This window comes from Bombus vancouverensis, chromosome 8 (assembly GCF_051014615.1).
Source record: "Bombus vancouverensis nearcticus chromosome 8, iyBomVanc1_principal, whole genome shotgun sequence".
Classification (NCBI taxonomy): Eukaryota; Metazoa; Arthropoda; class Insecta; order Hymenoptera; family Apidae; genus Bombus; species Bombus vancouverensis.
Window position 1 is genome coordinate 15,613,569 of NC_134918.1, and position 26,903 is coordinate 15,640,471.

At 46.2% G+C, this 26,903-nt stretch overlaps 1 protein-coding gene across 2 annotated transcripts; it reads right to left on the reverse strand.

The window, feature by feature from the left end:
• Positions 1-108: 108 nt before the first annotated feature.
• LOC117158324 (signal-induced proliferation-associated 1-like protein 2) lies at positions 109-25,392 on the reverse strand. Of its 2 annotated transcripts, none has more exons than XM_033337114.2 (14): positions 25,120-25,392; positions 6,706-6,958; positions 6,083-6,595; positions 5,760-6,008; positions 5,277-5,675; positions 4,965-5,176; positions 4,639-4,880; positions 4,461-4,567; positions 4,087-4,321; positions 3,605-3,979; positions 3,197-3,463; positions 1,566-3,116; positions 1,228-1,422; positions 109-1,059 (listed from the first exon to the last, which is right to left on the reverse strand). In XM_033337114.2, the coding sequence occupies exons 2-14, from the start codon at positions 6,947-6,949 to the stop codon at positions 858-860; spliced, it is 4,791 nt and encodes a 1,596-aa protein (XP_033193005.2). In that variant the 5' UTR covers positions 6,950-6,958; positions 25,120-25,392; the 3' UTR covers positions 109-857. The 2 variants fall into 2 exon arrangements, with proteins under 2 accessions (XP_033193005.2, XP_076477038.1); XM_076620923.1 differs by lacking the exon at positions 25,120-25,392 and adding an exon at positions 18,375-18,513.
• Positions 25,393-26,903: the final 1,511 nt, after the last annotated feature.

The following is a 26,903-nucleotide window of genomic DNA, read 5'->3' on the forward strand; positions in this document are numbered from 1 at the left end:
TCCTCTCTCCACGTTACCATCTTCCTCCTCGAGGTTTCGAAACGATCCCATCTTTATTTATGGTGTGTATTTGTATTTGTACTCGTAAAAAATAAACGATCCTCTCAGTGAGGTGTGCATTTCTTTTTATTATCGATTGATCTCATCGTTTTTTACAGACTGCTCGTCGACGGGCCGTGTCTTTTTGTCTTCGCGAAGAATGTATAAACTTCTTGGCGACAAACGTACGCATACGCCTCGGTTGAACAAGGCAAACACGATCGACATGGCGTTTCGTGAACAAGGAATGTTTTTCAACTTCTGAACACGCACGGAAATGATTCCTTAATCTTAACGGTGATACAAAAAATACGTAATAAATTACGAATGAATTAAGATGATTCTTACACAGCTAGGAATATTTGGTCGTTTCAAAGTAACACACGTAATCGTGATTAACGCACATCGCGAACGAAGCAACGTTACTCCGAATGCACGCGGCGTCTAAAACCGCCGCTACTATCTCTTATCTACGCGCTAGCTCTTAGTTTTAAACGTTCGATCGAAGTTGGATAGAGCGCAATCCGATGGTAACTTACTTTGTACCCTTATAACTATCTAAGACTAAATCTATGATACAGACTAACCACGAGTCGCGATATCGTGAACGATGTACGCCTTTGATTCGCGCCCTTTAATCTTTAAATCCGGAGAAACGCAAAACTAGCATAATACTGGTGTTACAAAAGGGTGATCGTGTGGACTTTGCAGCACGATCGTAGAAGAACGAGAGAAAAAGAAAAGAGAAGAAAAGAACGAACGATTGTTTGGACGCGACTATCCTAGAACGAAGATATTCGAATTTCGTTATTTTGGAATTATTGATGGTCTATCGTTTGAAAGAACCATTCGGTGAAACGTCGAAGCTGTTGCGCAGCCGCGTGGCTTTCATCCTGTAGGCGTCGATTTTCGTCTCGCAAACGACGCACCTCGTCCTCCAGGGAAAGCCTTCGGCGTGTCTCTCTGGCTACTCTTAGCTCGAGCGTGGACAGATGGGACTGCAAATCCGACACGGAATTTCTGAAACATAGAAAAAGCGGTGGTTGATTGGAACAGGCGTGTCGAGTAGTAGATTGGAGAGGAAAGAAAAAGAGAAAGAGAATTTGAAGGAAAAATGCTTGGCGATTAATATACATCGTATATATCGTGTAGCGCGTACGAGATTGAACGTCGCGTCGCTAAACTTACGCGATGGTATTGCATCCATCGATAAGTCTGTCGTCGGACCACTCTTGGGCGTGCTGCTTTGATCTAGAATCCACGTGGTGATTTTGCCAACGATCCACGTCCGTATCGTTATGATTTTTCGCGTCTTTGACGGACGTCAAGTTGGTCGGTGCTTTGGAAATCGAATGGGTAGGTTTGGTAACACGCGGTGACAATCTAAACTCAGAGATTACAGACACACACACACATAGTGCATTCTATAATGTAGAAAAGCGAAGTTCGAACATCTATCGTATCTGTACGGTACAGTATGGTACGATATTGTACGGTAGAGTAGTATACCGATGAGCAGTGCTTACCTCTCTTCCTTCGACAACTTGTTCTCGCTCGGCGCAGGACTGGACGCGGTGCTTGCGTTCGAAATGACCGTGGCCGGTCTAGCCATCGTTAGAATTACTTCGGATCCGGTTCCGTTCTCTTGGCTGTTCGTTGGTAGAACGGTCAACGCATTGCCGCCGTTGCCGCATAAATTTTCTCTCGATCTACACCTGTTTTGAATCTCGAGTATATTGTTGTTGATCTTGTTCGAATTGTGATTGGCGATCAGTGCGTTTCCGGTTACGTTATTGTTCGTTATTTGATCATCGTCGGCCATGTAATCGGGGTTGATCAGCTTCATCAGATCCTCTTGAAGAGTGCTCGAAGTTAAATTCGCGGAATTTCTATGAGAATTTCGTACTCCTGCACTTTTCGGCCTGGGACTCTGATTCCTCGAACCAGCGCTCGAAGGGGTCAGATTTCCGGGTCGATGTTTGTTCGTTGCTCTTCTCAGTCGAGGCGATACGCTTCCAGATCCGTTCGATAGTTCGTCCTCGCTGGGTAGAGTAGCCACCTCTAGGCAATTACCACCGGTATCGCCAATTCTAACTTCCGGTGGAAGGCTCGCGGCAAAGTCTTTCGTCTGACGATACTCGACGTTTATCTTGTGAGGGACCGGTCTCTCGCTGATGCTAGTTTTTAGACAGGTAACCTTCTCGCCGACTTTAAATTCGTGCGGTAATTCGTATCTGATCGATTCTCGATTTTGTTCCACGCTATCACCGCCACCGCTGCCGGCGTGCTTCCTTTCGGCAACGCCGTGTTGACATTCAATCTCATACTTGCCGATATCCATATCGTATTTGCTGTTTCGTCTCTCGTATATCTCTTCGGCATATTCGTAATTGATCGTCGCTGTTCTCTTCTCGTGGGCTCTTGCGTCTTGCTCGTACTTGGACGACGTTCGATCCAGCAGCAGCACCTTTTCGTCTTGCGCATCGTATTTAGAATTTCTTTCCAATTTTCCGTCGTGTTGTTGCTGCTGCTCGTACTCGTTGCATCTAGATCCAAGATTGTTATTACTACTAGACTTTGGCAGGCTATAAGATGCGTTCTGCGCTAAAGGCAAAGAATTCGACGTGTTCAACTTTTGGTGAGTAACGTAGTGCATATCGTTTTTCTGAAGTTCCCTCTGGGAGGCGTACAGATTTTCTTGCTTGCTAATCTCGTACTTTTCTTTTTGAAGTTTCACGTAACTCGACGAAACGTGATCCTGACTGGAACGATGAACGTTATCCAATTGCCTTTGATAACTATCGTGTCTCGCATTGTTATCAGCCTGTACCGCTTTCGATGACGCGTAATTGCCATCTTTCGCATAATGATCCTGCTGTTGCTGACCGTGATGATGTTTCGAATTCTCTGAAAACTGTTTGCTGCTCGCATAGTGCGATTCCTTGTCTTTCCTCTGGGACGAGGACTTCGAAGCGATCATCTGGAAGGATTGCCTGACTGGAAGGGGTGGTGGAGGAGTACCGGTACTGGTACGGTACCCAGTGCCCTCTTGGTCTTGTGGCTCCAAAAGCTCGTACCTGACCGCAAGAAACGGGAAAGACGTCTAGTTTTAAACTAATACTCGCGCTATCTAAACTCACGGCTGTATTATTCTTACCAACGATCGTCGTTGCTGCTATGTCCGCTACTACTACTGGTCATTGTACCCTCCATGGGGAAGCGTGGATCGTTGAACGACCTAGAACTAGATCCTGTCCCATAGCCGGAGCTGTTGCTCGATCGTGGCGGACTGAACGATCGCTCGTAACGTCTCTGATGAGACATGGCTGTCTGCTGAGTCGGCGTATTATCGGGACTGGTTACATTCTCGTAGTCACCTTCGTAGTTCGTTGACAAATACTGGCAGTTTTGCAGCGTACATCCTCTGTTTTTCGCAGCAAACGAAAAATGAAAAAAAAACAACGAATGACAGAGGACGCGAGAAAGGAAAATAAGGGGGCAGACGAGAAAGGGACGAGAAAGTGAGACGTCGACGAATACAGGAAATTAGTCTCGTGTCTCTTACCTCCTGGGATTACCGTCGGTGTTGGGCGGTATCACGGTCACAGTGACCTGCGCGCTCGTTTTCAACAAGTCGACCATTTGATCGTGACTCAATGTGGACACGGCTACTTTGCAGATCTCGACGAGCCTAGACCCTTGTCTCAATCCCGCTTGCCAAGACAGTCCCAGACTTTCGACTTGCGTCACCACACCGTCCGGTTGAACGTGAAAACCCAACTGTCCCAGGCTGTTTCTCTTCAAAGAGAGTTCCGTGGCCGGGGATCCTGGAGTTACCGCTCGCAGACGTGCCACTATCTCCATTAATTCGTCCCTTTCCCCATAATCGCCTCGCACGTGAATCGTAATGCATTCTCCCTGATGATAGTACAATCTCAAGCTGTAACACAGCGAACGAATTAGAATACACAACGTAGTTTCGTTCGCGTCGTGCGCGTTTTACGTACAAGTGCATCGTGCTGAATCGAGAAACTAAAAAATCGGCACCTGTTTGTTTGAGCATGCCATCCGAGTACGCTGGCGCACGGAGTAACGAATACGATCTGTCTGGAGTGTTCCTCGATCAGGACGATCGTATCCACGCTTATTCCTAGATAGGAATCCGTGTTCTGATTGCTATCTTCCAGTATCACCTGCCAGCATATCGCGCCACGCTGCAAAGCGTCGCAAGATAGTCTCGGACGTACGGCCGTTTTCTTCTTGCTGCTGAACGACAGCATAGCTGTACGAAAACATAAGTCGTGGATTGTTCGTTCGAAAGGACCAAGTCGAGGTTGGGGTTGTCGGAGTTGAGGCTTAGGTGGAGGTCAAGGCGAAGGTCAAGATTAAGGTGGAAATCGTACGATCGGAAAACAACTTACAAAATTTTTGCCCGGTGTCGACCATCGTGGTAGAAGAATAGTTGCTAGCGAGGTCCTTCAAGTACTCTTGCCTCGTCCTAGTCGCCATGGTGGCAAATTTCTCGGATCTACGGAAAAGGACAATTACGAAAAGTTTGCGTCGCTATCTTGCGACCTAACGCGTAATATCGTTTGCTACCTGTGCGCGGCATTTTCCGCGTTGATCACTTTCGCCAAGATAAAGTCGGCGAACGCTTTTCCCTTGGTGAACGTGGCACCCTGAGGAACTGGTGGCCCGAAAATCGGTACTTCTTTGCTCCTCGAAACGGCTACCTTGTACTGAGTGTTGTCGGAACAAGGGTCGACCGCTCTGACCACGATGAAAACGTGTTGAAATTGCGAGCGTATTCTTCGCGGGCTGAACGGTAACGCACCAGGTTCCTATTATACCGAACAACGCACGCGTGTCACACAGAGTATGGTTGGACGATCGATGCCCGCGTCACGCAAGCGAATATAGCTTACCTGAAAAACGATCGTGACTATATCGTTTCCAATGTGCCTCTTCCTGAGCAGCTGTTGTCTGTTATTCGGCGTAAAGGGTAGCATCGTTGACACGTGAAAAGTTACTTCCGCCCCTCTATAGGTCGCGGCGACTGCGTGGGTGCCGGTCGAATCGGTTCTCGTGTCTAAACCGGCCTTGTACCCTTCGAATCCTCGCAGCCTGATTCTTTGACCTATCGTACACATGCAACGTAACACGCGCGTAAGTACGTCGAATTACGATACGACGAAAGGAAGAAGTAGAAGGGATTTTTTGCGTGGATTCGGTCTCACCGATGGTATCGAGAAACTCGAGAAAAGCAGGTCCGGCGTGCTGATTGTTGTACATTTCTTCTTCGGTTCTTTGACCGGATCTGCAGTAAAGAACGCCCACTTTGTATTTGTTAGAGAGTCCCTGTTCGTCCAATCTAGCCAAAGCTTCGTCGGCGGTAGGAGTTCCTAAACGGAGGCAAGCGAGTTGAACCTCCGGCGCGACTAACTCCAGCAATTCTCGGGTCGGTAACCTGCCCTGTGGCCTTATGCCACCGAGAGCTTCTTCCGGGACCGAACCGCGAAGCGTCAACAACTCGGACGTACGAACTATTATTCTATACTGATTGGCGTCCTTTCGAATGCTGATGGCAACCGGACCCAGCTGTTCGTCCATACCGAACCAATTCTGATGGTCTCGACCTGAGCAAATCACGTCGACGTCGTCGTTACTCGTTGATTACGATAAGTCGCGAGTCGATCGTTCGTCGCGCGTCTCACGCTTACCGAGAAAATACCGTCTGTAATAATGAGCACCCTCGTCGATGCTCTCGATAGGTAGCGGCCGTTTCTGCAGAGGACAACTATGCTTCCAGGATGTTTCGCCGGGCGCTGGTTCCAAAACCGCGACACCGTACGACAAAGATGGTCTGTGAACTCCATTGCCCGGAGAGGATCGAGTAAGGCCCACCTCCCGTTCTCCCTCGCCGCCGATTTCGTTCCGGAAGAAGGGACACGATTCCAGTAAATTGTTACCTACGCGGAAAAGCGAGAAGTTGAGCGATCGCGTTATCCGATCACGTATGATCTAATTCTGAGCTGCTACCTACCTCTCCCGTCACCGGCGTCCTCTTCCGGCGCCTCGTCGGGAGTCGACGCTCTGAAGGAACTCGCGGCTGAGGCGCCAGTCGCGGTGTTCCTTCTTCTGGCGAGCAGAATACCTCTCAGCTTGGCTGCGTAGCCGAGATTCGCGGTGAGCGACTGACAATCGTAGTGAGCGAACGCTCGCCTTCTGTGCCTCTCCTCCACGTCGGCTGAAACGCCGACGGGGCTGCTGCAGCTCTCCTCCATGGGCCGGGACTGGGCCTTCGCTCCCCACAATCTCTGCAGCTTCAATCGTAACTTGGGACTGGAGTTACCGGTCGGGCCGCAGACTTCGTCCGTGTCGACGACCATTTGCCCGTCTGGCACGCGTCTCAGGTACTCCATGCCAACCGAACACCGTTGATCCGATGCCTGGGGGGTAGTCGCCGTCGGCACCGATGTCGACGGCCTCAAGTCTTGTAGCATCGCGAACAAATTCTCTCCGACCGTTACCGATTGAGCCACTACATCGATGCTTCCTGCGGGTGAAATCCTCGACCTTTGACTCTCGTTTCGACCACGCGAAATCGGTTTTTATCGAAATCTTTGCTCCTTTGGCTTACGCGGTAACGCCGTACGCGCCACTTACCCTGAGATCCATACTCCCTCCTCAGGGGAGGTTCCGGTACGCGAGACCCAGGATCCGTTGGACTGTGAGGAAGCTCTAAACTCGAATTTGACCTATGAAGGGCCAGACCACGACCCACGCGGCTACTCGGCCCACTGCTGCTACCTCCGCCTCCGCCTCCACCTCCTCCTCCTCCTCCTCCGCCTCCTCCTCCTCCTCCACCGCCGCCGACGCCGCCGCTGTGTATCGGTAGGCTTGCGATCATCTCTTCATTCTGTCAACAACGATCGACCGAGAGCGTAAAATAAGGTTGAGAATGGCGTTCGACGAAAGAGGGCGAAATCGTTAGACCGAAAGTAAGTAAATACGTTCCGGATGTTCGTGGAGATCATTGCGTGCGCGTGGTTTACGCGAAGACGAACCGCGACGCAAAGTAGGACGGTTAATTAGATTCCTACTTACGCGTGCACGTTCTACGCGAGCACGCGCCTACGCATCTAGACCGTGTCTCGTGGGTTTCGTATTTTGCTAGTCTTTTTGCGAAGAAAACGGCAGCTACGAGCGCAAGTACGTGCGACGGAAATTATTCGCGCGACCAAGTCTCCGATCGGATCCGACAAATCGCTCTGCCACTCGGCATCGTCGTTCTCAGACTCCAGCTACTTCCTTATCTTTTACCAGCACGAGGTTCTCACGTTGATGAAATCTATGGCACAGGCATAGAGCTGTAGTATTTTCTAGTATTTGCACGCTGATAACAAGGTGGTTCGAAGAGTGCGCGCGCGGAAAGGGAGAATCGTGACAGTCGGTGAATCACGACGCGTACTTACAAGCGGGCGTGCCGCTCTTGTTCAGCACTGCGAGACGCGTTCGATGAATGGGCGATTTTCCATTGTCAAAGAGAACCGGTATCTCGTAGTTTGTACGCTACGAACGATCGAAACCAGGATTAATCGATGATGCGCACGCGCGTTTCACCCGCGTCCCTCGCTGGATCTCGAGCTCCACGCAACGCCACGAACGCTTTGCGCGGCGAAGGCCACCGATTCAGATATCAAGAACGATCGAATACGAACGAGGATCCGCGGAGGAAGAAACCGCGACGCGCGCTAACGGAGCGACGATGATCGAGATGGTTTCAAGGTATTTGGCGCAAACGATCATCGTCGCCGGTTGTCCCGGTGGCCTGTTGCATTCCACGCGTTCTCTCGGTCGACCTCGTCGGTTCCGTTTCGCCTCGGTGCTTCGTCACCGTCGTCTCGCCCCGTCTAGCGTTTTTAAAATCGGAGCGAATGGCATTTACGCGGCGATCGCGACCGTGAAACGTTGATTCGTCGTCGAATCTCGTAGGCAAGCGCGTGCGCCTATGCTTCGCCGTGTTTTTCCAACGAGATTATACACCGTGCGAAAGTTCTCAGAATTCTACGTGATTTGTTCGGCCGATGAGATATTAACCATGCTGCTTCTCGTTACTGTTGCGACTGTCGTCTGCGTACGCTTCGAATTAACAAATCGAAGAAACGTACGTATATACAGGGTGGTTGATAACTGGCGGTACAAGCGGAAAGGGGGGGATTTTACGCGAAAAAACAAGTCGAAAATATAGAATAAAATTTTTTTTCTTTTTTTAATTTTTCAATCGAGACAACTACAATCTACAGTGGGGTCCGTTATAACGAGGCGTGATAAAGTGCACGCGTACCGACCGACGATTCAAAATCGATTTTCTCGAAAACAAAGCCTCGAACGAAAAATTGTTATTCTATATTTTCGACTTGTTTTTTCGCGTAGAATCACCCCCTTTCCGCTTGTTACCACCAGTTACCAACCACCCTGTATATGGGGAAAACGCGTGCCACTAAGTATGCACGTACTTGCAAAGAACCTGCGAACGATGGCGAAACCGAGACAAGTAGAAGAGAAGGGAATTCGGAATCCTGTCAACCGTGTGACGAGCCTGTCTCGTCGCCGGATGTCGGCACAGGCCAGTCCGTGTCGGAAGCTAACGTTTTCGTTTCTTTCGTTCGAAAGGTTCCTCCGCTCTGATTCTGCAAAATCGCGATGCGAAGCTTTCTCTATCCTGGACGCTTCGTAAACATTCTGCCATGCGTAACACGTGGTAGAACGACGAACGGAACGGCGTGTCGCGTCGGTTCGAGTATCGAATTGCTGGACGTTCGTCGACCAGGGTCGTGTCGTTAAAGACGAGACAGAAATGATCGAAGGCGCACCGAAGAACCTGTACGACGACTTTTACGTACACGCGTTGCGTTGTGGGAACGTTCGAGTTGCGTGTAACCGCAGAACCATCGTTCATCGCGGCCGTATCGTCGAATCTATCCGTGACACGATGTTCGCGTACGTGTGATCGTAAGAACGTAAATGGAAACCGCGCTGGCCGAACCTCGGCGACTCCTTGGACACGGGTATATCGTTCACGCGAATTTTTGTCCAACGCTGTAAAAAAGCAATACACCTAAGCAGCTCTACTTGCACCGTTCTGTCGCTGTTCTCGCTTTTCATCGCCCGAAACCAGCAACGATATTTTCCGCGTAACGAGGAAACACGATCGAGGGAAAAAAAGTGGAGCAGGCCAATAATATCTGCTCTGTCGTAATCGGTCTCGAGAAAAGATATTCGCACGTGTTTCTCGCCGTAACGCAATTCCCGGAAACGTTATTACGACAGTTACGACGCCACGATGAAAGGGACTACGATTTCGTCCGATAAACGTTACGATTTTCCGTCGGCCAGGCTTATCTTCCTTGCGATAACGTTGAAATGATATCGCTGGCGGCTGCGATACACACCGGCCACACGTATTAGATATGTTACACGATAACGATCGCGCTGGTGAGATTCGAGGACGCTGGCTCGCGCCTGCGAACGAAAATACGTTATGCGTTATGTTATGACGTTGTAGGAGAATTAGGCGAGCGACGGCACGCGACTTAAAAATACGAATAAAAACGCGGGTGTAGCCGTGTACAGGCGCGTATAACGTAGTAGTAGATTCGACTAGGTGTTGCGCGAAACGGACGCCGATCATCCGAACTAGTTATGTAAATTGGCTTGGCATTCTTCGTACGGTCTACGAGAGCGTATCGCGAAGCTGTTGTGTCGCGCGCGAAGAATGCGCGCACACGCTTTACAGGTTTCGTCTTTCCTTTCCTTTCTTTAAAGTCTTCGCCGAGTTCCGTACGGTGGAAATCGCGTCCACGAATTTTCATCGTTTCTCGATTCATTCGACCGGAGGTGACGCGACGTCGGCTCCCTTCCGCGAGTCCCGGATGATTAAGCACGCGAACCATCGCCAGCGGCAGCAAGCTCTTGGAAATATTTAATCGAGCTTCGCGATAATGGCAAATGGCTGTTCTCTGGGAACGAGAACCAAGAAACAATTGCCTTTTTTCACAACAATCGCTGTTCCCTGTTAAGCGAGTTTTCCGTCAGACGTTGGTTGCGGAAAGGAATCGCACGCATTTTTCGCGGATCCCTCGAGCGTAAATGCACGGCCGTATAAAGCCACGCTAGATAGAATATTATTTCGCCCCTTTCTGGGATCGTAAACGAGGTTGCCAGCGAGAGATTGTAATAACATCGAGCGCCATTACCATGGTAAAATACTGGTTTTTCTACTGGTTTCCGCTCGTTTATTGCAACCGCGATGCAACCGTATGCAACTAGCTTGTACGCAACCAACGGGTAATTATCTATTTTAATCGTGCGAATTCATTGACTGCGAATTCATTGAAAGAAAGTGGTGCGGCTTCTGCGAGATAACGGCCTACTATCTGCTTACCGCCTCCCTCTGCTCGCGTCATTCGTCATTCGACGCGATTCTAGTTTCATAGCCGAGGCCAACGTTCCAAGTTCGAATCGATGCTACCTACGTCTATCACCATTATCGCCGCACGCGCGCATCGCTTGCTGAAAATGTTCGTTTCGAATCCGGTCTCCTTTTTAAAGTCACGCGCACAATCGCAAGCAACGACAAGGGAACCTTGACACTTTGCGGTCTTAAAAGCGAATTCGCATCTTACATACTTTATGCGGTATCCTATGGAAACGTTAACCACTGTTAAATAAAAGCAATGGATACTATAGACAAAATCTTACGAATGTGTTTTTATATTACACGCTTGAATAATACGAAAATGCTATCAATATATTAGATTTAATAATATTAATCGCTTAATAATTAATAATATTAATCGATTTAATCATATTAATTTAATAAAATTAATATAAAATAATATTAATAATAATTTATAAGAAATCTAATAAAATAATCAATTTTGCTCAGTGTCTCTGCATCGGGCAAATTGTTTCCAAGCATATCACATGAAAGAACGTCACTAGAAGTATCTTCAAACGTGCTCGTTGATTTTTAATAAAATATTACGCTGTCAAATGCTGCTCAGAAAGATCATTCCGATTTATAGGAAATTTAACAAAATAATAAATTTTGCTCAGTGTCTTTGCATCGGGCAAATTGTTTTCAAGCATATCACACGAAAGAACGTCACTAGAAGTATCTTTAAACGAGCTCGTTGATTTTTAATAAAATATTACGCTGTCAAATGCTGCTCAGGAAGATCATTCCGATCTATAAGGAATTTAATAAAATTATAAATTTTGCTCAGTGCCTCTCCATCGGGCAAATTGTTTCCAAGCATATCGCACAAAAAAACGTCACTAGAAGTATCTTTAAACGAGCTCGCTGATTTTTAATAAAATATTATGCTTGTCAAATGTTGCTCAGAAAGATCATTTCGATTTATAGGAAATTTAACAAAATAATAAATTTTGCTCAGTGTCTTTGCATCGGGCAAATTGTTTTCAAGCATATCACACGAAAAAACGTCACTAGAAGTATCTTTAAATAAGCTTGCTGATTTTTAATAAAATATTACGCCTGTCAAATGTTGCTCAGAAAGTTCGTTCCGATTTATAAGAAATTTAACAAAATAATAAATTCTGCTCAGTGTCTCTGCATCGGGCAAATTGTTTTCAAGCATATCACATGAAAGAACGTCACTAGAAGTATCTTCAAACGTGCTCGTTGATTTTTAATAAAATATTACGCCTGTTAAATGCTGCTCAGAAAATTCGTTCCGATTTTTAAGAAATTTAACAAAATAATAAATTTTGCTCAGTGTCTCTGCATCGGGCAAATTGTTTCCAAGCATATCACATAAAAGAATGTCACTAGAAGTATCTTCAAACGTGCTCGTTGATTTTTAATAAAATATTACGCCTGTTAAATGCTGCTCGGAAAGATCGTTCCGATTTTTAAGGAATCTGATCGACATAAAAAATCATATTGGGAAGTTCCTCGTCGAGCCACCTAAGAGGTTCTCGAAGAATGGAATATTCAAGTGGCGTGAAAAATGGAGAAAAGTTGTGGAACAAAATGGTACCTATATAATTCGATGGTCGTATATCGAATCTAAATGTAAATCGGAACGAACTTGCCGAGCCACCTTTTGAATCTTCTCGATCGCTGCAAAAATATGCGCCAATTCAGACTGATTTCCGTTTGTCAGAGCATACGGTCCTCGAAATGTTAACGGCGAATGCTACGAGCAGGTATCGCGAGCGTGTGCCTTTATCGATTAAATACATTTCGAAGCAAACTTGGCGCGTTGATAATTCCGACGCGATTCGACTTGTGCTCGTTCGTACGAGCGGAACCATCAATCGGAATACGTACTTGTACAGAGTTTGACAGAGTCAGGAACGATGAACTGCGTCGGTGAAATTCCGTCGTCGCCGTCGTATCTACGTGTAACATTTGCAAAGGAAGAAATGGAGACAGGGGCGCAGAACCGAAAAGAAGGGAGGAAAGAGGGAAGAGGGAGAAGGAAAAAGGAAGTCGGGACAACGAACTTGCGACCGGTCGGTCTTCTCTCGGTTCGTCTTTGTCGATCGTCTTGCGTCGAACGAGTGGAAATACGGACGGTATACGGTATATGCGTATACGCGGTTATTTATGAGACGACGCATGGAAAATCGCGTGGCAAACAACTATCTTGCGTTTCAGCGTTTTCGATAAACGCGTTCACCATAACGAGGAAAGATCCCCACGGCGTATGTTACGCAAAGGAGGTCTGCGCGTGGTCCCCAGCCGAGCGATTACACGCTTTTTTGTTGGTTAATCGAAAGACGGGACTGTGCTCTCGCTAGGGGAAGCTCTCTCGTCGCGAGCTACCGAACGCGCATGGTGACCACATGTTTCCATATAAATCGGTGCGACTTTGCGTTCCACTCTACGTTGGCCGAGTTAACGAAATTGCCTACGATCTTGCTACGGTAATATCGTATCGTCGTCGAGATAACGAACGCGTACTTCGGATATATATCGCGTCGATGCGAATCGACGTGTCGGTGACGAATATCGCGACCCCGATAGATTCGATATTCTTCAACGACGCTGCAATAAAGAAGAGAAGAAGAAGAAGAAGAAGAAGATGAGATACGTCGGTGCGTCCTGCAGCGACCCGCGCTAGTAAGCTTTCAGGAATGCGCTCTTTCAAATTGGGACAATCGAGGAGGAATGCGGGATCTGGTCGGAGGCGGGCAGTTTCTTCTCCTCGGCTCGTGAGTCATCCCATCCGATGGCTAAGAGCAGTAAGAGCAGTCAGTCGGAATATACGTACGCGGATCGGGTCTCAAAGCGATCCTTGTTCCTTTCCAACTATTCTCTCTCTCTCTCTCTCTCTCTCTGTCTTTCTCTCTCTCTTTCTCCCGATTACCTATATAACTGTATATGTATGGCCTAACACAAACCCCGTTTCAAACGTCGGTATTTCTTATGTAACGCGCGTCCGGAGTGCCCTGCCATCGAACCGCCCTCGCGCGCCTATTTATCCTCGTACCCGTTTATTTTTTCCAATTGCCGATAATCGCGCTCGGAATTGCACGAACACACTCTTGTTTGCGTTAATTGCAAAATTCGAAACCATCCCGCCGCATTGTACCTGTCGTGTCTTTTCCAGATATTCCCACGCTTCGCATACACACGCCTCTGCACACGTTTTCATCCTTCGGGCGTTTTCGACGGCGGTTCTGCTCGCTTTCGCGTAATTTATCTCGCTTTTCTTCTTCGGGGACGGCGTGAGTCGTATCACCGCCTCCATTAAGCTGTCCACGATCTTGATCTTAATCGGCATCGATATCTCCCCGAATCGTGAATCGCCACTGCTTTGCACCAACTCTGTCGCTCGACTGACCCACCGACGAACAAGAGAGTATCTACGGTTGACAACGGTAAGATCGCGAATGAATGTTACGTCGTGTATCAACGTGTTCCGACGTGTTTCGACCAAGGGGTACGGTAGGGATGGAGGTAATGCACGACCCCCCTCCCCTTCGTCCCTGCTTTGCCTGATCTTGATCTTGATCTTGTACTATCATCAGTGATGTGCCAATAGAATCCTACGTAACCGTGTACACCGGTTACGTGACGGACAACGCGACTCTTTCGCCCAACGTTTTCGCAGAGTCGACGTATTTATTTAAACGAGATGCTAATTGTTTCGTACGTTTGGCCGAAGCGTGTGTTAATCCGCTAGAAGAATTTAACGAATCTACGTACGTAGTATACGCGTAGGCGAGCAACGCGCGATGGTAGATCGTTTTCTTTTTTTGGAACAACGTAGGAGGCTCGACGAGTTGTAACGTAGGACAACGTGAAGCTAAAGGGGCATTCGGATCTCCCAGGAGGTAAAAGAGACACGACGAGAGACGAAACGGGCTGGAATAATTTTCGGTACCTCGTCGTCCGTCCGTATCGCGTTTATCGGTTTCGTGGCACAGACCCGACCAGGCTCCCACAGACGCATTTGTCGTCACTTTCTTTCTTTTCCTCTGGTATCGGTCGGCATGCGTACATACGAAGATTAACGTACGGGTCACGTGTGTAAAGCTTTTGTTACGCAAGGCTGACGTATCGGGTCAACGACTTCCTTTTTCTTCGTACTCGAACGAAAAAGAGGGGAATGAAACGCGGCTGGAACGATTAATCGACTAAAAATAACGACCAACTCGATGCTAAGCACGACACGAAATTTATCGAGCTTGCATCGTTCGCACGCATCGTTTCCTCGTTTTCCTCAAACGTCTCTACCTCTCTTTCTCCTTCCAGCCTATCAGAAGATCTTGCGCGAGTTTTCGAGATAAACGATCGGTCCGCTTTGGCTAAGGAGAATGCGCGCTGATTTGGTACGTTCGCGGTTTCACGGAGGAACGCGGCCGAATATTCGTGACAGATCGCCGTGGCCGGTGGAACAAAAAGAAAAGAAGAACGGCAGAGATACGATGGACAAAGAGCGCGTTATACGTAACTTATTGGTTGCTGTTATCTCAGCGCCACATTTTTCGTGTCTCGGTGATCGAGCGCGATACCGCGCAAACGGCACGGTTCCGCCGGAATGACCCACGCGTGCCAACACCGATCGTTCGATCGATGATTTCGCGATCGCGAAAGAGAACGCATCGACGGCACATTTCAATCGGGCATTGCACTATTCCTTTAAGGGGGTATTCTGGTCTAGAAATTTGAAAAAATCGAAAATTTTCTTGTTCGTATTTCCAAAGTTTAGACATTCAAGAATATGCCCTTAAAAGGATTTTTCAAAATTTCCATTATTTTATGAGTTACAGTCGTTTTTGTGACGCAGCATCTGATCCGGTCCGACCGGGGCCAATGTGCAATAAACGGTAGACGCTGCCCGAGTACTTACGTCTCAAAACTTTAAACGCGTTTTTCTCGAAAGTTGGCGTGCACGATATCTCAAGTTCTAACGAACCGATTTATTTAAAATTTGGTCCGAATATTCCTTATATACTCGTCTATCGTCCGGACCACGCTCAGCTCAAAATCTTTAATATTACTATTTTTTAAACGTTCGGAATTGTCGAAAAACCGTGCGAAATAAGAAATTTGTTTTCAAACGGCCGTCATTTTGTGAAGAAATGTTGTATTGACTTTTCCAAGACTCGGACGATAGCGGCATCCATACTAACTAAGAATCCGTTCGCATTTTTTGTTTCGGATGACCAGAAGGGTTGATATCGTGCACGCCACGACACCCCGTTTTTTTGGCAGCACCCACTTTGCCAGCTCGTAACTTTTTAAATATTGAGTTTTTTTCTTCAGTGAATTTTTTACGTAATCTCGAAATATCAATAAACAAATGCTAAGAAGAAGGATAGCAAAAATATTTTTTCTTTCGCTTGTACAGAGCTTCAAAAATCGCGCGAAATTTATGCCTCTAGACCAGAATACTCTCTTAATATGGTAGATAGGCTAATAAATAGGCGCACGGTCCTATAACACCGATCGCAGGTTGCGCGTTTGATCGCAGAACGCGCGTAAGATTACACGTGTGCATCGGCAAAAGTGGCAAACCTGAACGCTATCGTAGAACGAAGAAGGTAATTCGGTTAGGACGCGATACGATTACACGCGAATCGGAAAGTAGAATTTTAAAGAGGAACTCGCGAGATATATTCCGTCTTCGAACAACTCGTGAAAATCGAACGCGATCAACTTGAACGATAAAACGTCGGAAGAAACGTGAAAAAGTTTGCGTCGTAATAAGTACGACGAATTTCTAGCGATACGTCCGACGGTGAATTAGTACGTTCGCTAATCGATCCTAGCGAATCGAAGATACTCGAGGGAACATATGGCGATCGCAAAGCCGATCCTCTGCGTTCATTCTCTCGTTCCACTGCAGGAGGTTCTGGCATATGCCACGATTTCTCTCTGCGTTTTCGATTTCAATTTCAACCTCCTGACCCTTTTGTTTTCCTCTTTCCGCCCATTTGTCTCGTTTCAATTGCTTTTCTATTTTCTTTTTTTTTTCACGAGCAAACTTTACTTCGTAAATATAACTGGTGGTAACAAGCGGAAAGGGGGTGATTCTACGCGAAAAAAGAAGTCGAAAATATAGAATAAGAATTTTTCGTTCGAGGCTTTGTTTTCGAGAAAATCGACTTTGAATCGTCGGTCGGTACGCGTGTACTTTATCGCGTCTCGTTATAACGGACCTCACTGTAAATTTTTAAAAAAATTAAAAAAAAAAATTAAAAAAAAAAATTAAAAAGAAAATTTTTATTCTATATTTTCGACTTCTTTTTTCGCGTAGAATCACCCCCTTTCCGCTTGTACCACCAATTACCAACCCCACCCTGTACCATTCACGAAGATATACGCTGTTCTACTCATTGATTTTGAGCGAATAAATACGCGATATTTCATTGCCAGTTTCATTGATCGCGTATTTACGTCGTCCACCGACGCGACAGGACGACGTTTTGTGGCACAGCGTTGCTCTTAAAGCAGCGGTGGTCTATGCCAATGAGTACGAGTACGTCCGTGAGCACGTTCAGGAGTACGGAGGGCGTTTATCGAGCGAGAGAGCGACTGAGAAAAAGAAAGAATTAAAAGACCGGTCCCGTACTACGAGCCTGTTCGTTCGGCACCTTCGTGGTCCGGATACGTGATTTTTAACGGACCATCTATAAATATGTACGTTCGTATCGCGATCATTGTTGTGCATTGTTCGCGATAAAAATAATATGATATTTCGGGCCAACGTGGAGTTGGAACGCGACCACGCGTCGAGTTTGCAAAGATGCGAACGATACATACGAGATACGAGCCACGCGTGTTTTCGTACTCGGTCACGGTCCGTCCGACTCGAAACGTAATCGGAGACCGTTCGTTTCGATAAATCGCGTTCGATAGATTCTTTCTCGCTGCGAAATACAAGGAGCGTTCGATCGTTGACCCTTCGCGATGGAATCGAGAATCGTGAAGAGAAGTTGGCAGCCGTCCACGCAACGAGTCCGCACGCGGTGAGTGTAACTCGCCTGAGAATACACAGCCATTCGGTTCGTTCGTTCGGTCGTTACCCTCGTTTCCGTGGTGCGATCGTTTTTCGGGAGCGAGACGTTCGTTCGTCGATGACCCGCCAAAAGAATCGTTTCTCTTCTCTGCCTTGGAAAATCCATCCTACGAAAAGGTATGGCGCGTCGATATCTACGCGCAACTAACATCGTCTTACGAGGACAATTTTGAAACTTTCAAACTCTAAACGAACAACGCCGATAATTGTAAGTCGCCTAGCAGCCGATGGAAGGACGATGGAGAGTCAAGTTTGAATAAACACGCGCAGGCCATCTATCGTGCTCGCTATATTTCACAGTTTCCATATTTGTTCGATGTCTATCGATACGAAGAGCCGCGAAATGGTTCAACGTTTAACCGGGAAGAAATCACGTCGATGGGGTGGCAAGTGCGATCTGGAATCTAAGAAAACGGGAATGGGAAGAGAAGAAGGTAACGGGCTCCCGCTGAGAAACAAAGGCATGCTCGATGTCTGAAAAGGCGGACGCGACGACGCACGAGTCTCTGTTTATTTCAACTCGAACGTATTCGAGCTTTTCGTTGGAACGAGAAGCCGCTATTCGAAACGTACGATAGCTCCTTATCGTACTATACGTACGATACGACGGCAAACGAGTTTACCGATATTCGGACGAGGAAAAAAGCAAAGGATTCTCGGTCGTTCCCCGATTCGTTTGTCTATGACAGACAAAGGACTTACGTGTTTGAATACAGTGCGAAGAGCATCGAAGAAGAAACTATTGTTCGAAAAATAAAGAAAACTTCGTACTTGCATTGTATGCGGAGTGATGTAAATCGTGAGATCGATGCGACACACACCGACAGCTGCTTTAACGCTTCTCGAGTTCTAATTACGATTAATGCTAGTCGAACGCAGAGCCGCGGCCGCGCTGGTATCGAATGCCTTTTTCACAGACTATGATTTACGATCGCTCTCCGTTTTATATCCATCGGATACGTAACGCTATATCATCGAGTGGTCCCTCGAACCTAATCTAAACGAGAGATTTCAAACGAGATCTACTTACGGCATTGAACGCAACCGGCTTGAAAATTATCCTGCTTCCGCTACGTATTGTAACGCATAACCTCGCACTTACGTAAAACGTAAAATATCGAAGATATTAGAAATACAGAGGAGCACGCATGTTCGTCTCGTCTGGTCGATGAGAATGGTTTCTTCCTTATCTCTTCGAAAAACTAAAAGCGATTCCTTTCGAGACACGTTTAGCGATGATGCGACGCTTCTCGAGACGATCCGGAGAGAGTCCTTTGTACTGCCCGGAGAAAGGGAGTCGAGAATAAACGCTGAGGGCGAGCTACGGCCCTGAGCACCGGAAGTCCTCCCCTACACTCCCTCCGCCCCTCGGCTCGCTCTCTCCTCCTTCACCCGTTCTTCCATAGTTGCCTAACCTACCTAACCCCCGCGCGACCGTTTAATCAACGACGTAGCTTACTCGATGCGATTTCCATTCGAACAAGAATTTCTTTTTCCCCGTAAAACGATTATTCGAAGAATAGGAATCGAGCTTGACCGAGTCGCAGCGTGTTTTACTCTCACAGCGGGCCTATCCACGCGCTACACGATATGTAGTTTAATGGATCGCGAAAGCCCAGCGATGCACCGTCTTGTGTATTTGTTTGCGAAGAAAGAGAAAAAGAAGGAAGAAAGGACAAAATGGCAAGGACGACGAACAACGTCTTGATATGTATATACGACTGTATATACGACGGCTGACGATACGAGTCGTTGGCGCGTCAACACGAAAGAAAGAGAGGCAGTGGATCACGAGCGACGCGAAAGGAACCGTTTCTCTTTTTTTGAACGTGCGACGTTTCCGAGTACCACGAGAAAATATCAACGAAAGACGAAGGAAGAGGATCGCGGCGCGGCATGTCCGAGGATGCGTTACGCAAGGAAACCGACTTATTCATAGGCGTTCCGCTGGTAGGGCAACCAGCTTCGTTATCGGCTGGAAGCGATCTTCTTGAGCACCGCTGGAACGACGAAAGGTTCGACGCGTAACGATTCGTGTCCGGTACTCGATGCAACCAAGATCGCGTAACATCGGCCGCTTCGCGCAATTCCTATCGGAATCTATTCGCGTTCTATCGCTTCCTTTTATTATGCACCGCCGTACATTTGGTTTTCCGATCTCCAACTTTCCAGTAAAAGGTATCCAAAGTTCGTTCGTAAATTTGCTTCCTACTTTAACGATGAACGATTACAAAGGCTACGATTTACGCGCAAACTACGTATTGTCCATGCGTTCTCCTTGGGATCGGCTGTTTCCGCGAAAACGGTGAAAGCGGGAACGAGAATTACAAGAGATAGCGTAATAACTCGAATCATGAAAAGCAAGGAGTCGTTTGCGTTTTGTCTTTCTCCACTTTCCCTTTTCCACTGTCGTCGTCCGCAAGTGCCGATTTTTATCTGGACACGTTGCCAGAAAATATTCGTTTCTCCGTGAATTTCGATGTAAGGCGAGTTTCGTAAAATCGAATCGCAGCAAACGGTCGTAAGGTTAGGTATACTGTCGCGCTACTACGTTGCTCGTTTCGTGCCGTTTTATCTTCTGGGACAGTTAGTAGGCTCAGTGAAAGCCATCGCCGCCTCGATATCTCGTCACGGGTGTACCTTGCTCGAATGTCACTCGATTCTCACCCCTGAAATCTAACGGGCGTTTGTCAGAACCGCGTTTATCGCCAACAGTTGGCCCGCGTTTGTCGCATTCTAACAAGGAAAGCACGTGCAACCGTTCATTCGTCGCGTCGATCGAACTACGGTCGAATAACGTGGTCGGAGACTTCACTCGATTCACGGTTTTCTTTCGACTAATCGATCCACTCGATTCGATTTCGACGGAATTTCGAATCGCGCGCCACCTGTTCAGAGTCGTAGGAACGCGAAGAAATGTCACAGCCTTTTCGGATATTTATCGAAATTGCTCGCGAGAAGATACTCCCGTGGCGACCGAGCGAATCGAAGATACAAAAACCTGGTGTTTCTGTTCGCGCGAGGTTAACGCATGACGCGAAGACAAGCTGGACGACGAGGAGTCGAGTGCACCGAAATAGAAAGGCCGAGAAAGAGCACCGTGCTCGCACCATGACCCAGAAAATTGAAACGGGACGAGCGGTGAAGCCGATTTGCGAAACGTCTCGTTTCTACGATTTCTTCGTTACATAGATTTCCTGGCATCGGCCGAAGAAACCCGAGAAACGACGCGTTTCAACGCGTAGATAGATATATAACGCTGAAACGTCCGCTACTCGTCGACGCAACGCATGCTTCGACAATTTGTTCGCGCGAACAAACGTAAGGTTCGAATGCCGTTTCGTTTGACCCTTGGTCGCTGTTCGAGTTGATTTTCGTGGAAGGAATTATCGTTAGTCGAAGTTCGACGTAAACTTTCTCATCGATTACATACGATACCAATAGTCACTGGTCGAAAAGCGATTACTCATCTCGGAGCGTTACGTCATCGAGGGATCGAGAACGATAGAAAATCGATTTGACGCGTTCACGTATTTTACGCGCAAACGTCTCTTATCGATGAAGTATTTCGTAGGTGCAGACATCGCGTATCCAAGGGAAGAAACTTTCACAGCCGGAAAGAGATTCTCAGATGCATTCACGATCCACAAGCAAGCACGTCCCTTGACGCGTAACGCAGCGTGCGTGCGTGCCAGTGAGTAGAAAAAGGAAAGGAGGAGCAGAAGAAGAAGAAAAAAAAGAGAAAGGCGGAGGGGAGCTTGTTGTCGGTGAATGCGAACGTTGAGAGTATTCGGAGGCGCAAAGTCGAACGAGAAGGAAGAGGATGCCGTCCGAGATGCCGTTACTTCGAAGAGTCACTCGGGGCAAGCCTAACCCAACTGAGAGAATCGAGGATAAGGAGGAAGGAGAAGGCTGCTGGATTCCTCTTATTATTATTCTTCGTTCCACCTCGAGAAACACCCGAATGTTACTGACCTAATACGGCACCGTCCTTAAACGCGAATCGCTCGCGAATTTGAACGCGAGCGAGATCGACGCGCGACCACGAAATTAAAATTACCATTGTCGAGCCGAACGGTTGGAATCACTTGGAAAGCTGTGGCGAGACGCGAGTCAACTCGCGTTCCCCAACGGGAAGTTGAATCGCTTCGAAATCATCGAAACCGCTACGTACTACCATGCTACGCGTGCGTTTTATTCGCACCTCCGTAAAAAGACAAGTGGAACGTTTCTTCCAAGACACGGTTACTTTCGTAACGGATAAGCGCGCGAGTTACGCGCGTATTTCGACGAAAGGATCGTGAAAGCAGGCGTTTACCAAAGCCAAAATAAAATCAGGCGACTTTACCGAATCGCGTGACGAAAGCTTCGCCGTTGTAGATCGTAGGGCGATCCTGAACGTATTCGAGATGCTAAACTTCGTACAAGATGGCATAGATCGTCGTTTTATTTCGCAATTATACGGATATACAGCGTTCCAGGTGCGAGACGAAGCAGCACTTGCAAATCATAAAACAAGTAAAACGAGAGTCGGTGAATGAGATGGTGCGCCGCTATTCCTCCTAGCAGAGAGAAGCAAACTTCTCGGCAAGGGGTCTCGTGGTCGCTCGCGTGTCAGGTGACGGTGCTTTTCCGACGCAGCGTACTTGAGCGTACGCACTGGTGACAACGCTGCCCGTAAGTAGCTAGACGTTCATCTACTACCTTGTTCGATGTTTTTACAGTTAGCCGCACGCTGTGATATAACAGTATATACATATGTGCATAGGTATTGCGTTCGCGTTCGATTTTTCCCAGCGAGAATCGATCGTTCCGTTGTTTCCACTAAATTCTATATATTTCGTCGCAATTATCGATCCCCGTGTCGCATATCGTTCAGCCTACGAGCTGGACTGCTCTAGCTTGTCCTTTCGCTATTTCGATTCTTTTTATTTTACATGTATCGCTTAGCATATGCTCTATCGTGTATAGGTAGGTAGAGTTCGCTCCCCTCGACGACCTGGAATTCCAACGACGATCATTTACGAGAATTTTGTCGCGCGGATATTCGATCCTTTCGTTGCCTTATTTCGATTTGAATTTGTATTTTTTCTTCTGTCTTTTTTTCCTATCTTAATTTTTCCTCTTTTCCACAAATCGAAATAGAAATGTAAATAGATGGAAAGACGGCGGCAGGCAGTGTTGTGAAAAAAACGAATTTATTTTTATCTTGTTTTTACGCTTAGATGTACTTACGACCTTACGATCGGTGTTTTGTATCTGCTACAACGATTATATACAATTTCTTCGATCTTCGATATGGAACGAGTTTGTGCACGCGTTTAAATCGAGCATGATCGCTTTCAGTGGCCGACGACGACGAAGAACAAGCTGGAAAGTTGGAACGAAAGGGCCAAATCTCCGGTGCTCGAACCCTGGCAAACTTATTCAGAGGTCAATCGACGCATCCGGCTTTAATTAATTGCCTTTGATTACTTTTAAAGAACCTGTATCCTGTCAACCCAACACCGGCATACGATCACCGACGATATATTCGACTCTAGTGGGAAGGTTATTGCTGCAGGAAACAGTCTAGGCCCTAGGCGATCCACGATATAGGTCGTTCAGGAAAAACACGTTTACTCGCTAACATTCCGCTTCTTCTCTGTGTCTCGTGGATATAGTAGTAATGGGACTGTGTTGCAACAATCGACGAACAAACATCTCGGGCATGATGATTTTAAACAACTGGATCGAGTAAAGTCATCTACCGGTAAACGGAAAGATTTTCCACTTCTGTGGTCAGGAGTTTAGAAAGTCGTTGATATTGTACGAGTTAGCGGGCAAAATGTTTTTAAACGAGAGTTCTACTTCGATTACAATCTGAGCAAAAGCCGAGTAATTTTTATCTATCAATTTCGAAGGGAGTGGAGTTAGGACGAGGGACCGACTTTACGAGCGTATTATATCTGTAGACCCGAGGCAAGTCTGCCTGGGTATGGCTTAGGTATGCGCCTGCAGCTGTCCTAAAATTCCATCTGGGATTGGCGTTCTTCTTCGGAATTTTCAAATAATAGGTTGGGCCTTTCACACGAACCATTCGGTTCAGGTATATTTTTCCTCGTCCGTGTTTCTAAGCATCCGGAAATTTCTATACAGATACGCATAGTCTAGAATATGCTTTAAATCGACACAAATGCAGGTATTTTTTCGGCTATTTTTTTTTTTTTTTTTTGCGTATATGTTAAACAAACGCATGGAACACGTTCAAATTTTCCATCGCGAGAGAAATATATGTATACTTGAAATATTCGAGCAGCCCGTTAAAGCTTGAGCGACTCCACGCCATGAACTGGCCACCGGAAGTAGGCGTAATAACGAACTCCCAATGCCTATACGTGCTGAGAATACAATAACATTATACGCTACGCGCAAAGTTTTCTCTCCCTGGAATGGCTACATTGGGATACGTTCGTTTTCACCGCTTTTTCGTAAAAATACATATTGATCGTAAAATGTACTGGATGGTCAACTGTATTTGCGACTCCAACCAGTATAAATATACGTATACGTATAAATATAATATATTAGAAGTATATTCGACGTTACGCCGATCGTGACAAAAATACGAAATCGTTTATCTCGATTAATCTATTCTGTTAAAATGTTAAACAAGAACGAATTCGTTAACGCTATTTCGCAGACACGTGGGTGGTCGATCGAATCGCATCACGCCCTCGAATATTCCATTTCAAGTCAATGAAACGACCAATCCGTACAATTATCGTGAAAAATTACCTTACACACTCACGTTCACAGAACGAAATACACTGGTTACGATTATAGAAGAAGCACTTTCAAAATAAAAAGTTGGAGAATTGGAGATTGAAAAGAGTTAAAAATCGTGGTTAAGGTTAGGCATTGGAAAAGCCGTTACGCGAAGAAGTATACACTTCGTTTTTTCAATAAGTCTCTGCGAATGGCAAAAGAAAAAAATATATAATACACTATAAAAATTTAAATGAGAAATCGCTACTCGATTAGCAGAAAATCTACGCTACATATACGTATATACATACATATATACGTATATGATGTAGTTACGTACATACGTACGTATTTACAAACGTATATACGTATGTATGTATGTATGTATGTGTTGCAGCGCCACGAATTCACTGGTACTACGGTATTGGCGTCCAGTGAACAACGGTGACCTTCACCTACCGGTATTCCTCGACATTAACCCAACTTTCTTGCGGAATATGAATTAGCGTTTCGCAGCAGGAGATAGTTCTTTCGCAAAACGTTCACCTTCCGGAAAATTGTATTTGTGGCAAACGGTTTTAAATCTCTAGCAAAGATTTACACTCGAACGTGTATATACTCTACGTATAACGTATCGTATCGTATCGCGATGACTTCGTTCTCAGAAACGCGTCACAAATACAGTTTCACTTACCGGACGTTCGAAATGCACCGGAAACGGATATTCATTCTAGAAATGTAGTAACCTACTGATTCAGAGAGAACTTACATTTTCGGGCTGCGACGATCGCCTTTGCCGCGGTACACAGAAGAGCGGCACGCCGCTTTCTCGCTTCTTCTCCAATATAGCGGCTTCCGAATCTTTTTATCGACACAAAATAAACGAAATCGTTCCCACTGACACACCACTCATCCAGCACGCACGTTTCCTATCTCCGCGTCCCTTCCTGGCTTCGGTTCTCTTCGCACATATCACTGAATTCCGATCGAACGATCAACGATCAATCAGATGTATTGTTATTAAACACGTTGTACGAATTCACGATATATTTTTGCCTGATGCAAAGTGGTTACTTCGCAAGGCACGATCGCTCGTACTATATATAAGTTTGGTCGGTTGAGTTTGAAAATCCATCGATTCGAGATTGAAACTCGATTCCCTCCAGGGCAGCGATCCAACAACGTGCTGCCGATACGTCGTCGTCGTCGTCGTCGTCGTCGCCGTCGTTGTTGTCGTCCTTCCGAATACATATACCGAGAAATTCCTTTTCTTGATCAGTTTCCTTACTACTGCAAGTGCAACGCAATAAACTGCTCCCTTGTTTGACTGGATTTTCACAACGTTGTTTGCCGAGTATTGTTCGCGCGCAACTTGCAGGTATATTGCGTGTTAACCAAATGCTCCAACGACGCGCTGCATTTTTACGGAACCGACGTGTCCGCCTCTTTCACAGAGGGTTCGTCAACCCGGACCTGGCGTGTCGATCCGTATCCTTTCCTTCGACGATATCGGTACATGAATTTCGAATTACCCTTTGCGTGAAAGTAATACTTTTTAGATTTTAATCGTGAACAGACGAAACACTACGAGATTTCTATTTGAACAAAGAAATCGTATAAATGAACGTTAAATGGAACGAAACCGTAGATTATATCACCGTACACGATACCACGACGCTAACAGGTTGCGCGCCGCAAAACGACTGAGTTCGCTATTACGACGACAGCCACCGAGATCCCCACTCCATTGTACTTCGACGTTCGCGTCTCTTCGAAACTATACCGCTCGTTACAAGGATAAATTGCCGGCGGTCGAGAACATATCAAATATTTTTATTTCTATATATTTTTATTTTATTATTTATTATATTATTTTTATATATAATACATATGTACTCGCACATTGTACGATTGATATTTTTTCAATTTTACATTCTTCTCTTTCTTAAAGTCGTAACTCATATCCCGAAAAATAGATTCTATCATTTTTTTCTTCTTCGATTAAGTCTATCTTACTCATAAATTTGATGATGCCGACTAACTAAAAAATTGTACAGAGAATCGTCGAAAATGTTTTAACGTTTGTCCTAATCAGATTCACTGCGACCGTAATTCGACGAATTGACTCTTTGTAATACAGGTCAGCCGTGTCCGATTCTTTAATTCAGAAATTAAGATTAAATTAGAACATCGAATGCTCTGTTATAATATCGGATTATAGTTGCTATGGGAGACGAAAGCTGCAAGACATCATTTTTTAAATAATTGAAATATGTACAATGTTTTTGGGGCAGTCGTTTGTCAATGTTCGAACGAAGATATGTATATGTACCTACTTAAAGAATTATATACAAGATTTTGAATTTATTCAGAAAATACTTTCATTAACCTACAGCGACGGTTTTTAATTCGAGCATCTGGACGTATATCTATGAAATTCCCCCATATATGTCTTACGTGTCACGCAACCACTAATACTAATTATGTAATTAATTTTCATTACTCTATTCCTATTTACTATATTACCGTTTCTTCTTTTTTCGACAGTTAACA